Source organism: Caretta caretta, chromosome 1, assembly GCF_965140235.1.
Source record: "Caretta caretta isolate rCarCar2 chromosome 1, rCarCar1.hap1, whole genome shotgun sequence".
Lineage (NCBI taxonomy): Eukaryota > Metazoa > Chordata > Testudines > Cheloniidae > Caretta > Caretta caretta.
Window position 1 is genome coordinate 136,822,028 of NC_134206.1, and position 15,559 is coordinate 136,837,586.

The 15,559-nt window shown below is 47.7% G+C and overlaps 1 protein-coding gene across 1 annotated transcript; it reads left to right on the top strand.

Annotated features, from left to right (window-relative positions):
* Nucleotides 1-3,768: 3,768 nt before the first annotated feature.
* Nucleotides 3,769-5,774, top strand: LOC142070519 (uncharacterized). The gene is made up of 2 exons (XM_075124196.1): nt 3,769-4,627; nt 5,216-5,774. The coding sequence occupies exons 1-2, from the start codon at nt 4,045-4,047 to the stop codon at nt 5,755-5,757; spliced, it is 1,125 nt and encodes a 374-aa protein (XP_074980297.1). The 5' UTR covers nt 3,769-4,044; the 3' UTR covers nt 5,758-5,774.
* Nucleotides 5,775-15,559: the final 9,785 nt, after the last annotated feature.

The window sequence follows — 15,559 nt, forward strand, 5'->3', positions numbered from 1 at the left end:
AAGTTGATAGAAAGAATCCTATTGACTTGTGGGCTTTTGAGCAGGTCCCTACTGGGAGTGAAAGTAGCTGTACAGCTGATCAGTCTGGTTTTAAGGATTAGTAAATGTTACCAACAGCTTTCTATTTTATAAGGATCCAAGAGAAGACCAGAAAGAAATTATACAAATAATTGTCGTTGTTGAAGATTTTTTCCAATTCCTATTTTCCCCTTAAAAATTTTATATCATTATTATAAGCAACCCATGTAACTTAGACGTTAGTGTCAATTTGCACACCAAATGGTGGATTTAGAAAAATCTTCTAGGTTGTTGTTGTTAATAATATTGAAATTGTGCTTTAAATCTCTTCCTTCTCATACGTCCTAGAGGTAGCGAAAATATGTTAGTTGTACTCTTTTTACAGTCTGCAGGGGATTTGCTGTCCTAAAAGGAAAATGGCTGAATTCTATTAAACAAAAGTCCACTCTTTCTTCAGGACAGGTGGAATGACAAGGTTCCATGACAGTTCATTACTATAATTATTTATCTCCATCAGCCTGCATAGCACCTTAGAAAGCAAGTAAAAGTTAAAATCCCTTAAGGGTTTACAAACTGACCCCTCTCTTGAAAGGAACTATGTGCAGTCAAACCTCCACCGAAGTCAATGGGGCCTGTGCAGGTGCTGGGGACTGCCTGTATGGAGCTCGGTGCAGGACTGGGGTCTGTATGTGCATGTGGACAGAAAGTTATACTGAAGTGCACTTGTGTATATATTAGCCTAGGTACGTAAATATTACTACAGAGCACTGACCACTGAAAAGGTTCTTCTGTGAGATTCTGCAGTGTGTATGAGACACTTCTTTGTAAATAAACAAAATACTTGAATAGAAATTGCTTTGATTTTGTTCAGGATCTCACAAAATCCTGAAGTTCTTCCTAGGGAAATCTGAAGTCATTTAGATTTAGTTTCTTCAGTTTTCATGTCTTGTTCTGACTTTATCATACACACAACTTTATCATTAGTTATACAATAAAGATGTAGTCACATACAAATAATGTTACAGTTAAATGCTCCAGTTAAAGCAGCAAATTCTGTACTCAGATCAAATTCCCTGAATCTCTGGTGCTTGGTTATGAGTAGATTCTTTATTCTGGGCAGCTCTTCCATCCTTCATAGGGATAACTTGTATTGCATATTAATTTTATATAGAAGTGAGCACATCACCCCAAGCTGCAGTTTCTGAACCTTAATCTTTTTGTACACCTTTAGAATCAAGAACACTTATTTCCAGATGTGTTTGGTGCAATAACCCTAAATGAATTTCCCCATCTATTATCCCAAAGAATGAGAATCCAAAGGTCATAGACAAAATTAAGTTGGATTTTATAGTGCCAAATTTATGTGTGTTCAAGGTCAGCTGGCATTTCTCTTCCTGGCCCCCGCTTCTCAAATTGCATGAAGCTGCTAAACTATTTCATGTAAACCAACATTTTGACCAGTTCTGGCTAAAAAGTCCTGATTTGAAAAGTTCAAAGACTTAAGTCTATCTTTTGGATCATACACCTTTTATTACCTTTTAAAATGCCTGAAAGATTGAAGCATAAAAATGTGGCTAAAGTTGATGCTCAGGTGCTTCTTTCCTAAAACATTTCCCAGTTCTTGTATGTATATTGTTGTTATACTATGAAATTGTCAAGTCCATTTGGAAATCCTATGGGACATATGGGAACTATTGTATAGAAAACACAGTGTAATGTCAATAGAAGCCTCACACTGACAATGAAACATTTTTTATTTTTGTTTCAACTATTTAACATTTTTAATGCTAATAGGACCATGTTAGCCCCTTGGTGCTCTTTGCATTGAGCTAATTGTGGTTTGGAAGGGAACAGAAGCTTCTGACTCATGCTTAAAAGGGCTTGTGAGAGCTGCAGAGAGAGAAAATTTGTGAGATGGCATATGCCCTGGCCAAAGCACGTTTAGAATTCAGGACAGTTGCGGCCTTTGTGTAGGGGAGAGGAGCAGAGGCAGAGAGCAGTCCCTCCTCTGTACATGTCATTCTTCCCAGGATGCCTACCAGAACTTGACAAATTGCTGCATAAGTTAATGCATGAATTCAGCACTTAGACCCACTCCGTGGCTCTGTGCATTGAAGCAATGGGTTAGCCAACAACAATATGGCACAAGAAAGAGCTGTAGAGCTGGTGATGGGGCACTGAAGGAGCAGGAAGGTGGCAGTGGTCTGTGGGATTTGGGCTGTATTTTTCCTGAAGATCTTGGTGGCTATAATGGCTTTGCATTGTAACTGAATAGATCTTAGTAAAATACTGTGTGGCTGCCTGACAAGAAGGAATAGAATCCCAGTGCATCTCTCTCTCATACCTATAGGTCTAACGTTGGTTCAAAGCAATGGAAACTTAGTTTTGTCACTGATGTCAGCAGATCTGATCCTGAATACTCTCAAAGAGCAGATCTCACATTTACTCCCAAGAGAAGAGCCACACTTTAAGGAAAGAGTAGCTGAGACGTACACAACAGCGCCAAATAGATGTTTAAATATATTTATATAGTATTATGAAATTTCTCTTAAGCATAGTCTGAATTTAGATCCCTGTTAGCTTGGGTCACATACATGCTGCACAGTGGACATCACTGAAGAGATCAGGATAGCTCTAGGATTTGGAAAGCTAAATACATACAGCACTTACACTTCTGGAAATCCAAAGAGAAGTGATTAAAATCAAAGTGGTACAATGACATCTGTTCTTATTGCTACCTTCACATTATTGCCTAACATGCCAACTGTGACAGCAGCCCTGCTACTGCCACCAGATCACCCATCCTATACTCCCATGCGTGCTGCATGCCATAAGATCCCACGCAAGGACAAATGTACTAGTCAGCACTCTGGCCCCAGACAACAGCAACAGAAAGGGTTTCTTGGGTACAAATTCCAATTGGAGCAGACTTTTTATTTATTTATTTATATTATTTCAAACAAATTCTGCAGCAGGATGTGTGTCCCTTTTTTTGGTGACGTCAGCATGTTGCAGCAGCTCTAGAGTAGTGAGTGAGGAAAGGAGGTAGAGGTGTCCCCTGTACCTTCGGAGAATGGGGAAACTGGCCTTCTGAAATAGGGCCTGATTCAAACATCAACATCTATTGTCTTTCACTGGCTAGGGAGTAGGGTTGGGAGTGCAGGCAGTCTGAGAGAAGCAGCAAGCTTCATGGCTGTAGCTATTCTCATGGCTACACATACTATGTATATATCAATGAGGGCTGTTATCACAGTCTGACTATAAAAATATATCTTTAAAAGCTTTCTTTTGCCCATCTCATGTCTGTTTTCATTAACCATCTATTCACCACTTCTCATCCATTTATAGGATATTAACAATCCATTTTCAGCAACATTGTGTGTATGCTGGTGAAACCAGAGTGCTTCGGTATGGTAACATTGGTTTGCATTCCCATGCAAACATGCTAAGGTTTGTGCAGACTTTGGCCAGGAAGAGATGGTAAGACATGTCTTACTTTGCATTCAAGCCATGCCCCCAATTGCAACTCAGAGAAGCAATAACGTTCTGTGGAGAGAGTGCTGGCTAGTGTCCAGCCTCTTGCCTTCTCGGGGAGGTGGTACCAAAGTTCACTGAAAGGGGAAAGATGTCTGCAGGACCCACTCTCAAAATATCTGGTGAGTTTGTCCTAGCCCTGGTCTACACTAGGACTTTAGGTCGAATTTAGCAGCGTTAAATCGATTTAAACCTGCACCCGTCCACACAATGAAGCCCTTTATTTCGACTTAAAGGGCTCTTAAAATCGATTTCCTTACTCCACCCCTGACAAGTGGATTAGCGCTTAAATCGATGTTGCCGGCTCGAATTTGGGGTACTGTGGACACAATTCGATGGTATTGGCCTCCGGGAGCTATCCCAGAGTGCTCCATTCTGACCACTCTGGACAGCACTCTCAACTCAGATGCACTAGCCAGGTAGACAGGAAAAGAACCGCGAACTTTTGAATCTCATTTCCTGTTTGGCCAGCGTGGCAAGCTGCAGGTGACCATGCAGAGCTCATCAGCACAGGTGACCATGATGGAGTCCCAGAATCACAAAAGAGCTCCAGCATGGACCGAACGGGAGGTACGGGATCTGATCGCTGTTTGGGGAGAGGAATCCGTGCTATCAGAACTCCGTTCCAGTTTTCGAAATGCCAAAACCTTTGTGAAAATCTCCCAGGGCATGAAGGACAGAGGCCATAACAGGGACCCGAAGCAGTGCCGCGTGAAACTGAAGGAGCTGAGGCAAGCCTACCAGAAAACCAGAGAGGCGAACAGCCGCTCTGGGTCAGAGACCCAAACATGCCGCTTCTATGATGAGCTGCATGCCATTTTAGGGGGTTCAGCCACCACTACCCCAGCCGTGTTGTTTGACTCCTTCAATGGAGATGGAGGCAATACGGAAGTAGGTTTTGGGGATGAAGAAGATGATGATGAGGAGGAGGTTGTAGATAGCTCACAGCAAGCAAGCGGAGAAACCGGTTTTCCCGACAGCCAGGAACTGTTTCTCACCCTAGACCTGGAGCCAGCACCCCCTGAACCCACCCAAGGCTGCCTCCTGGACCCAGCAGGCGGAGAAGGGACCTCTGGTGAGTGTACCTTTTAAAATGCTATACATGGTTTAAAAGCAAGCATGTGAAAGGATTACTTTGCCCTGGCATTTGCGGTTCTCCTAGATGTAGTCCTAAAGCCTTTGCAAAAGGTTTCTGGGGAGGGCAGCCTTATTTCGTCCTTCATGGTAGGACACTTTACCACTCCAGGCCAGTAACACGTACTCGGGAATCACTGTAGAACAAAGCATTGCAGTGTATGTTTGCTGGCATTCAACCAAAATCCGTTCTTTATCTCTCTGTGTTATCCTCAGGAGAGTGAGATATAATTCATGGTCACCTGGTTGAAATAGAGTGCTTTTCTTCAGGGGACACTCAGAGGAGCCCATTCCTGCTGGGCTGTTTGCCTGTGGCTAAACAGAAATGTTCCCCGCTGTTAGCCACAGGGAGGGGAGAAGGTTGAGGGGGTAGTCACGCGGTGGGAGGAGGCAAAATGCGACCTTGTAACGAAAGCACATGTGCTATGTATGTAATGTTAACAGCAAGGTTTACCCTGAAAGAGTGTAGCGACTGTTTTATAAAATGTGTCTTTTTAAATACCGCTGTCCCTTTTTTTTTCTCCACCAGCTGCATGTGTTTCAATGATCACAGGATCTTCTCCTTCCCAGAGGCTAGTGAAGCTTAGAAAGAAAAAAAAACGCACTCGCGATGAAATGTTCTCCGAGCTCATGCTGTCCTCCCACACTGACAGAGCACAGACGAATGCGTGGAGGCAAATAATGTCAGAGTGCAGGAAAGCACAAAATGACCGGGAGGAGAGGTGGCGGGCTGAAGAGAGTAAGTGGCGGGCTGAAGAGAGTAAGTGGCGGGCTGAAGACAGGGCTGAAGCTCAAATGTGGCGGCAGCGTGATGAGAGGAGGCAGGATTCAATGCTGAGGCTGCTGCAGGACCAAACCAGTATGCTCCAGTGTATGGTTGAGCTGCAGCAAAGGCAGCTGGAGCACAGACTGCCACTGCTGCCCCTCTGTAACCAACCGCCCTCCTCCCCAAGTTCCATAGTCTCCACACCCAGACACCCAAGAACGCGGTGGGGGGGCCTCCGGCCAACCAGCCACTCCACCACAGAGGATTGCCCCAAAAAAAGAAGGCTGTCATTCAATAAATTTTAAAGTTGTAAACTTTTAAAGTGCTGTGCTTAAAGCGCTGTCTGGCATTTTCCTTCCCTCCTCCACCACCCCTCCTGGGATACCTTGGTAGTCATCTCCCTGTTTGTGTGATGAATGAATAACGAATGCATGACTGTGAAGCAGCAATGACTTTATTGCCTCTGCAAGCAATGATTAAAGGGAGGAGGGGAGGGTGGTTAGCTTACAGGGAAGTAGAGTGAACCAAGGGGCGGGGGGTTTCATCAAGGAGAAACAAACAGAACTTTCACACCGTAGCCTGGCCAGTCATGAAACTGGTTTTCAAAGCTTCTCTGATGCGTACCGCGCCCTCCTGTGCTCTTCTAACCGCCCTGGTGTCTGGCTGCGCGTAACCAGCAGCTAGACGATTTGCCTCAACCTCCCACCCCGCCATAAACGTCTCCCCCTTACTCTCACAGATATTGTGGAGCACACAGCAAGCAGTAATAACAGTGGGAATATTGGTTTCGCTGAGGTCTAAGCGAGTCAGTAAACTGCGCCAGCGCGCCTTTAAACGTCCAAATGCACATTCTACCACCATTCTGCACTTGCTCAGCCTGTAGTTGAACAGCTCCTGACTACTGTCCAGGCTGCCTGTGTACGGCTTCATGAGCCATGGCATTAAGGGGTAGGCTGGGTCCCCAAGGATACATATAGGCATTTCAACATCCCCAACAGTTATTTTCTGGTCTGGGAATAAAGTCCCTTCCTGCAGCTTTTGAAACAGACCAGAGTTCCTGAAGATGCGAGCATCATGCACCTTTCCCGGCCATCCCACGTTGATGTTGGTGAAACGTCCCTTGTGATCCACCAGAGCTTGCAGCACTATCGAAAAGTACCCCTTGCGGTTTATGTACTTGGCGGCTTGGTGCTCCGGTGGCAAGATAGGGATATGGGTTCCGTCTATAGCCCCACCACAGTTAGGGAATCCCATTGCAGCAAAGCCATCCACTATGACCTGCACATTTCCCAGGGTCACTACCCTTGATATCAGCAGATCTTTGATTGCGTGGGCTACTTGCATCACAGCAGCCCCCACAGTAGATTTGCCCACTCCAAATTGATTCCCAACTGACCGGTAGCTGTCTGGTGTTGCAAGCTTCCACAGGGCTATCGCCACTCGCTTCTCAACTGTGAGGGCTGCTCTCATCTTGGTATTCATGCGCTTCAGGGCAGGGGAAAGCAAGTCACAAAGTTCCATGAAAGTGCCCCTACGCATGCGAAAGTTTCGCAGCCACTGGGAATCGTCCCAGACCTGCAACACTATGCGGTCCCACCAGTCTGTGCTTGTTTCCCGAGCCCAGAATCGGCGTTCCACAGCATGAACCTGCCCCATTAGCACCATGATGCATGCATTGGCAGGGCCCATGCTTTCAGAGAAATCTGTGTCCATGTCCTGATCACTCACGGGACCGCGCTGACGTCGCCTCCTCGCCCGGTATCGCGTTGCCATGTTCTGGTGCTGCATATACTGCTGGATAATGCGTGTGGTGGTTAATGTGCTCCTAATTGCCAAAGTGAGCTGAGCGGCCTCCATGCTTGCCTTGGTATGGCGTCCGCACAGAAAAAAGGCGCGGAACGATTGTCTGCCGTTGCTCTGACGGAGGGAGGGGCGACTGACGACACGGCTTACAGGGTTGGCTTCAGGGAGCTAAAATCAACAAAGGGTGTGCCTGTACATCAAGGAGTATTTCAGGCAGGACTGCACGGAGGGTTCCAATAAGAAATGGTGCACCTAAGTTATCGTTGTTATTGGAACAAGGAGGTTAGCCTGGCCTCTGATTGATACATGGCTAGATTTACCTCGCTGCACCTTCTCTGTGAGTGACTGCAGTGTGACCTAGAGGAATGAGTCCCCTAGACAGGGGAGGAGGCAAATGAGTACAAAACAAATCTGGTCTATTTCTTGTTTTGACCCACTCCATCTATCTTTTACATCTTTGGCTGGCAGCAGACGGTGCAGAAGGACTGCATGCCATCCACATCTCATGGCTGCTCGGCAGAAGATGGTACAGTACGACTGCTAGCCATCCTCATCTCTTGCCTGCCTGGCAGAAGATGGTGCAATACGACTGCATGCCATCCACATCTCATGGCTGCTCGGCAGAAGATGGTACAGTACGACTGCTAGCAGTCCGTATCGCCTGCCCGCTCACCCTAAGACGGTTCAATAGGACTGACTGCAGGACTAAAGAGAATGACCTGGTCAAGTCACTCCAAATTTAGTCCCTGTGCCCATGTCTGCCCAGGCGCTCCTGATCGACCTCACAGAGGCGACCAGGAGCACCTCAGACATGACGATGACGGCTACCAGTCGTACTGTACCGTCTGCTGCCACAAGGCAAGGGGTTGCTGCTACTGTGTAGCAATGCCGTACCGCGTCTGCCAGCACCCAGGAGACATAGGGTGACGGTTACCTGAGCGGGCTCCATGCTTGCCATGGTATGGCGTCTGCACAGGTAACTCAGGAAAAAAGGCGCGAAATGATTGTCTGCCCTTGCTTTCACGGGGGGAGGGAGGGAACGGGGGGCTGACGATATGTACCCAGAACCACCCGCGACAATGTTTTAGCTCCATCAGGCATTGGGATCTCAACCCAGAATTCCAATGGGCAACGGAGACTGCGGGAACTGTGGGATAGCTACCCACAGTGCAACGCTCCGGAAGTCGACGCTTGCCTCGGTACTGTGGAAGCGCTCCGCCGAGTTAATGCACTTAATGCACTTAGAGCATTTTCTGTGGGGACACACACACTCGAATATATAAAACCGATTTCTAAAAAACCAACTTCTATAAATTCGACCTAATTTCATAGTGTAGACATACCCCTAGAGCATGTTTGGGGTTTTTTTTGTTTTTGTTTAGAAATTTGGATTTGTCTCTCAAGCTACTTCTGTATCCTCTATAATTATAGCATCCTCTATAATTAGCAACCGTTTACACTTTCCCCATGGAATACAAGTACATGCCAATCTTGACTTCCCTCCCAATATATGCAGTACATTTCTGCCAAGGTCCAACTGCTTTCTAACGTAGTGTACTCCATCTCTTTCCTAAAATCAATGTTTCAAAACACAATTAGCAATGCTGCAATAGATCACAATATAATACTAACAACACGTGAGCTAGACTGCTTCAGGATTCCACTAATTGCTTAAACAGGAGTGTGTTAGCACTACTAATGGACAGATGCATTTAATTCTAAACTCCCACTCATTAAATAAGATACAGGGTCTTAAATGTTACATGCTGTAAGGAAACCCAATCGCATTTGTGACTGACATAAACTGCCTCTGTGTGTTTTCAGACATTGCTGAAAGAAAATACATTTGGCCTGAAGAAAAAAACGACAATTCCTATAGAAGGCTGTTTGGCTGTAAGATTTTTCTGTAATCAATGCATTCCTTTAAAGGCAAGATGCTTACAATCAAACATTTGTAACTCCACCCTTTAAACTCTAATCATCAGTAGTAAATCTAAAATAGATGCTGTTGGCTATAGAAGCGTTTCTACAATCGTTCTAAACTGTGTGGAATGCACATTTGTCACTGGTAAAGGATCTTCTTTGTAGGGTATGTGCCTTCCATTGACTTAAATGGGCTATGAGTCAGGCCCTAAATCATGAAGCCACCACAGAGCCCTACATATACTCGTGCAGCGGAGAGATCAACAGGGAATAGAAAACTCTCTCCAGGCCATACATACTCTGTAGCCCCAAAATGGTTTCCCTCCCACATATGTGGACATGAGGCATGACCAGTGGAGCCACGGAGTTAAGTAACATGCCCAAGATGACTCACTGAATGCCAGAAATAGAACACAAAAGTTTAAAACACCAGGCCTCCACTACACATCTAGAAATATTAGAAGTTATCACTAAGGCTGTGTCTACACTACCACTTTTGTTGGTAAAACTTTTTTTGGTCGGGTGTGAAAAAACACATACTGTTGTGGTTCAAATACAAGACAGCACAAAGCTTTAAGCAAGCAAACAGGCTGGTCTGCCAACGGACTGGTCCTGTCAGCTTTCCACCCTCTCCTTTAGTCTTTCTCTCCCCCCGCGCATTACATTCTCCAACAGATAAAAGGAATACACTGGCTTTGTTTAACATTCTTATTTACCAATTTCTATCTACTGCATTCCTTGCTTTCGGGCCTTGAGCCCAGTCCTGGGAGGCTTCCCACGGTTCATGTCATCTGGGCGAGATTCCAAGGTTCATGCCCTTGAGAGGAGCTGTGTGTGCACTGCTTCTACACAACACTCCGGGTGTGCCCTGAATGTTGCCAAGTGCATGAACCTTGTATGAATCCTACACCCCCTCCTTTTTTGTTTATTTGTGCTCGGCCATCTCATGGTAGCCATCAATTTGCTTTTGAAAGCCAATTAACTCCCAGACAGACAAGGTCATAACTCGTGGAGCCTGCCAGGGCGGGTCTCGACAAAGCCTTAACAAAAAGGAAATATATTGCACACAGCAACAGCAAAAAATAAGCTTAAGAAGGTAAAGTGTAATTGGCTGGGCCCCAGTTAGCCATTCTAGAGTACTGGGAAGAGAGGTTCGTGGAAGCAGCGAGCATCATCTCATTCCCAATTTCCTCAGGGTGATGACATACTGGAATAAGGCACGTACCTAACAATTCTTCAGCTGCTACAAAATCAAATAAACAAAAGTGGGTAACATTTGCTATTGAAGCCAATCTTTCCTATAGGTTATATGTCATTCGGGCCCATAACGGAGGAAGCGCTCCCAAGCCAACCTCTACAGGAAATAGCAGGCACAAAAGGCATACAATCAATACAGAATTAGCAGTAATTTGGGCGAGAATTGCCACAAAGTCTCAGGAGTCTCTGGCTGTTGGTTTGCTGCCAGTCTTTGTTGAGCCGCGGCGACCAATGCTTTTACTGCTCCCCATGTTATGGGCTGGCTTGGGACACTATGCTTCCTCCGTTTCCGTCCCGCCGTTGTCGACCCGGGAGGCACCGCGTTCTCCTCCAAGGTCAGCTGAAACTCCGGTATGGAGTTCGATAGCCCCTGGTGCCACGCCATGCTGTTTCAGTGCCGGTCGCACACACCGGGGCGGAACCCACAACAGTCCTGCAGGGAGAAACACAGCAGCATATCCCCGACCCCAAGTGATTAAAGGCACTGGGCCCAGCCATTGCGGATTGGGCAGCTGACGGTAATAGACACGCGGTCTTTCCAGTACCTCGGACTTATGAAAATGCCAATCTGTGGGGGTCTGCTGATCTGTGTTCAGCGTTAAATTATTTAAAGTAAACAAAAGGATATGCATTTGTTGCTGAATGTCTCCTAAGGTTCGGAGACTCAGCTCCCCTTGTTTTAATTGTTTGTTGAGCAAGGTTTTTAGCGTGCGATTTGCACGTTCAACAATAGCTTGGCCTGTGGAATTATAAGGGATCCCGTGTTTGAGACGGACGTCCCATTGGGCACAAAAGGTGGAGAGGGCTGTGGAGCAATAGGCTGGGGCATTATCCATTTTTATCTGGCTCGGGCGACCCATAACAGCAAAACAGGCTAGCAAATGGTGAGTAACTTTGGGAGTGGCTTCCCCACGCTGTGGGGTCGCCCAGAGGAATCCCGAATAGGTATCAATGGAAACATGTAAAAATGAATAGGGGTGGAATTGTGGCACGTAAGTGACATCCATTTGCCACAGCTGATTCGCTGCGGTACCTCTGGGGTTAACGGCATAAGAAAAGGTAGGCGCAGCAGCGGCACAGTGGGGGCAGGAACAAACAATAGAACGTGCGTGATCAGCAGGAATGTGAAACTGTCGGGCCAAAACAGAGGCAGACTGATGAAAAAAGGAATGGCTTTCAATGGGGTCAGAAAAAAGGGAATTTACCTGATCACGTAACGCGCGATCAGCACGCGCATTGCCTTCAGTGAGTAGCCCAGGCAGAGGGGTATGACTGCGAATATGAGCAACAAAATAAGGGAAATTACGAGTGGTGAGGAGATACTGTAAGGACAAAAACAGGCGAAGAAGGTCCGCATTGACCTGAGGGGTGATGAGGGCAAGGGGTAAATGATCAATTACCTGATAAACATAATGCCTGTCCACGATCAAATTAAAGGGACAATCAGCAAAAAGTTGAAAGGCCAAAATAACATCAGTTAGTTCCAAGGACTAGTAAAGCTCTCCAAGCGCTGTGCATGCAAATGTTGTTGTACAAGTGAATGAAGCGCTTTCAGCTTTTCTAGGGGGAGGGGCCACTGGTCAATCCATACGGGCTCTAAGAATTGCCATACCAATGGTAATGCGGATGGCAAGGTGGGTGAGGGAGGATTTTGGGCCATTATATATTAATATTGAGGGTGGTGTCCAGCTTTACAAGTAAGTCACGGCCCCAAATATTGAGGTGGACAGGGAGTACAAAAAGGGCGGATTGTAGCAAGGGCACGGCCTCCTGGTTTAGAGACCGTGACCCAAGACAAACTTTGGCGCCCGGGTTTGCTACCCCCGATCCCCCACAACTCTTTAGAAGGAACTGTTGGGCAACTGACCGGCCATTCCGGATCACGAATCACCGTAACGTCAGCTCCAGTGTCCACCTGCCCTGTAAAAGGAACATTATTTAAGAGAAGTGTTAACTGAAGTTTCGAGGGGCGGACCGACATTGTTAGAGCAACAAGTGGAGAGGACGTGTTGTGAGACGGCAACTGAGACAGCATCGATCCAAAGCCGTTCCCGCCCCGGGCTCGATCCTCTGCAGCTGGCACCTGATAGGGGACTAAAATCAATTGCACAATTGACCGTCCACGCGGGAGCGACTGCGGAAGATGGGTCCACACCTGAACCTTAATAACGCCGGTGTAATCGGCGTCAATGACCCTTGGGATGACAAAAAAACTGTTTCCCAGCATGTGAGCGAGGGAGAACCAGACCCACAAAACCGGCAGGGAGAGGTCCCGTCACCTGTGTAGGTATGGCACAAACCTCCCCCGGCAACTGAAAATCAGCGTCCTCCTGCATAATCAAATCAAGCCCTGCACTTCCGGCAGTTGCCGCCCTCATGGAATCTATGGATTTTAAGGCAGAGAAACAGTTGTCTGAGTGGGGAACGCCCCCGTTTGGTCCTGGGTTCGGGGGGGACCTGTCGTGCGGTTTCCCAACCCGCTACGACACTGATTAGCCCAGTGATAGCCCTTCCGACACTTGGGGCACTTCTTTGAGGGGCGGGCGGGCGCCGTCGATGAGTGGCACTCCCGCTGAAAGTGATCCTCCTTACCACAGCGGTAACAACGCTTCCCCTCCTTCCCGCTTTTCCGCAGAGCGGTGGCCAGAACCCCAGCTTTATGTGCTTGTGTGCCGATGTTTTGGCACGCCCGCAGCATGTCCGGCAGCTCTAGAACACCAGCGGCTTGTGCCGTCTGGAGAGCACGGCGGCAATCCTCGTTCGCATTTTCAACCGCCATTTTTAACAGGATCTCCTGAGCTGCCGCAGGTTTATCCACCTGTCAGAGGGTAGCCTCCTGCAATCTGTTGGTAAAATCCATAAAGGACTCTGAGGCACCCTGACGGATACTGGCAAAGCTTCTGTAGGCTTGCCTGAATCCGGGACCTTCCGGAAAGCATGCTGGGCGCAGGTGGAAATAATGGGGAAGACGGCCTGAGGGAGTTGAGACTGCATCTGAACGGTAGCAAACTGGCCCTCCCCTGCCAAGTGCTTATAAATGATACCTTGCTCTCTATATATGGGCTTGGCGTTCCGCCATCTGCGGATACTCACTAAGCCAAATAACATACTGACTGGGCGTCAGCATCATGCGCAACAGCGCCTTCCAATCTTCAGGGATCAGGGTGTACCCAGTACGTAGCCCTTCAGTGAAACCACGTACATACGTGCTAATGAGGCTGAACTCGCGAATCGCTTTCTTTACCTCTCTGATCACCGAGTAAGGCAAACTGACCCAGTTTGCAACCTGATTGCCCTGGCCATCATCCTGCCAGGTCACCGGACAAACTGAGACCAGATCTGCCAGCTCCTCTGCTGTAATATCTGAGCGAGTCTTCGCTGCGTGAACCATTTGTTGCACCAGCGAAAGCCCCTGAGCAGACGCGGACGACCCCCCGGGGGGCCCCGGAGCATGGGGCCCCACGGGGGGATGGTAATCACACACCGGCTCCGGTGGGGAAGGCAAGGGAGGTGGTGGTAATAGAGGCACTGGGGGCGAAGCAGGGGGAGGGATGGTTGCAGGAGCGGACGGGGGTGGCGGGATCGGCAGCCCCTCTGTTGGCGCAGGAGAGGGCCTTTCCGAGGCGACATGCTGTGTTGCATCGCCAGGAGGGGGGATGGCTGCAGGAGCGGACGGGAGTGGCGAGAGCACCAGCCCCGCGAGGGAGGGCCTGTCCGAGGCGACACGCTGTATCGCGTCGCGGCAGAGGTGCCAGGCATGTAAAGCCTGCACGGGTGCCCGAGGCTCTTTGTGCAATGTCTGGCCCAACCGCTCCCAGTCCGCTAGCTTAAGGGTTCCGGCTTCAGGGTACCACGGGCATTGGGCACTCACCTCCTGTAGCAGGAGAGTGAGTTCTCGAGTGGGGCAATCATGCTGAGCCTTACGCAGCAAATACTGTAGCTCATTGCGGTGTTGCACTTGCAAAGCAGAGAGGGAGCTTCCCATACTTACCACAATGAAAAATACTCACCGGGATCCGCGAAGCGGATGAGTGACGCGTCTGAAACCCTTGCCGGGCGAGGTGAGTGCTGAGGGCCCCACGTTTGGGCGCCAGTTGTTGCGGTTCAAATACAAGACAGCACAAGGCTTTAAGCAAGCAAACAGGCTGGTCTGCCAACGGACTGGTCCTGTCAGCTTTCCACCCTCTCCTTTAGTCTTTCTCTCCCCCCGCGCATTACATTCTCCAACAGATAAAAGGAATACACTGGCTTTGTTTAACATTCTTATTTACCAATTTCTATCTACTGCAATCCTTGCTCTCGGGCCTTGAGCCCAGTCCTGGGAGGCTTCCCATGGTTCTTGTCATCTGGGCGAGATTCCAAGGTTCATGCCCTTGAGAGGAGCCGTGTGTGCACTGGTCCTACACAACACTCCGGGTGTGCCCTGAATGTTGCCAAGTGCATGAACCTTGTATGAATCCTACAACCTACCTGAGTGACATTAGTTTCACCGACAAAAGCACCAGTGTGTACAGTCCTGTGTCAGTGGGAGATGTTCTCCTGCCGGCATAGCTACCGCCGGTCATTGGGGTTTAACTATGTTGGCAGGAGAGCTCTCTCCCTCCAGCATAGAGCGGCTACACGGGAGACCTTACAGTGGCACAACTGGAGCGGTATAGCTGTGCCGCCATAAGGTCTGTAGTGTAGATATGGCCTTAGATGGGACTGCCTCTTTCTACTCCTAAACTCTTATTTAGGTATCTAAAAATTGCCCTGATTTTCAAAGATATAGAGCATCCAGCAGCTCCTGTTTGTTTCAATGGAAATAAAAACAAGGCTACTGATGTAAGGGCCTAAATGTGGACTGAAGAACCTAACTCTGGCAATCCATTTTTGGAAATTGTAATCATAAAGCTTTGCATAATTTTTAAAAGAATGCTAGTACCCCAACCAATGTAACAGTTCTCCAAAATGATATCACCAATTCACTGAAAAAGCCCCAAGTCTGAATCATTAACAACTTTCTCTTTTAAATGACATCCATAAAAGTATTTTTAATTTGCTGAGAGCAATAAAATGAATTCCCAGTTTGAAAGGGCATAAGCCTCAAGTTATATTACAACAAGCATATCTCTACAGAGAAAG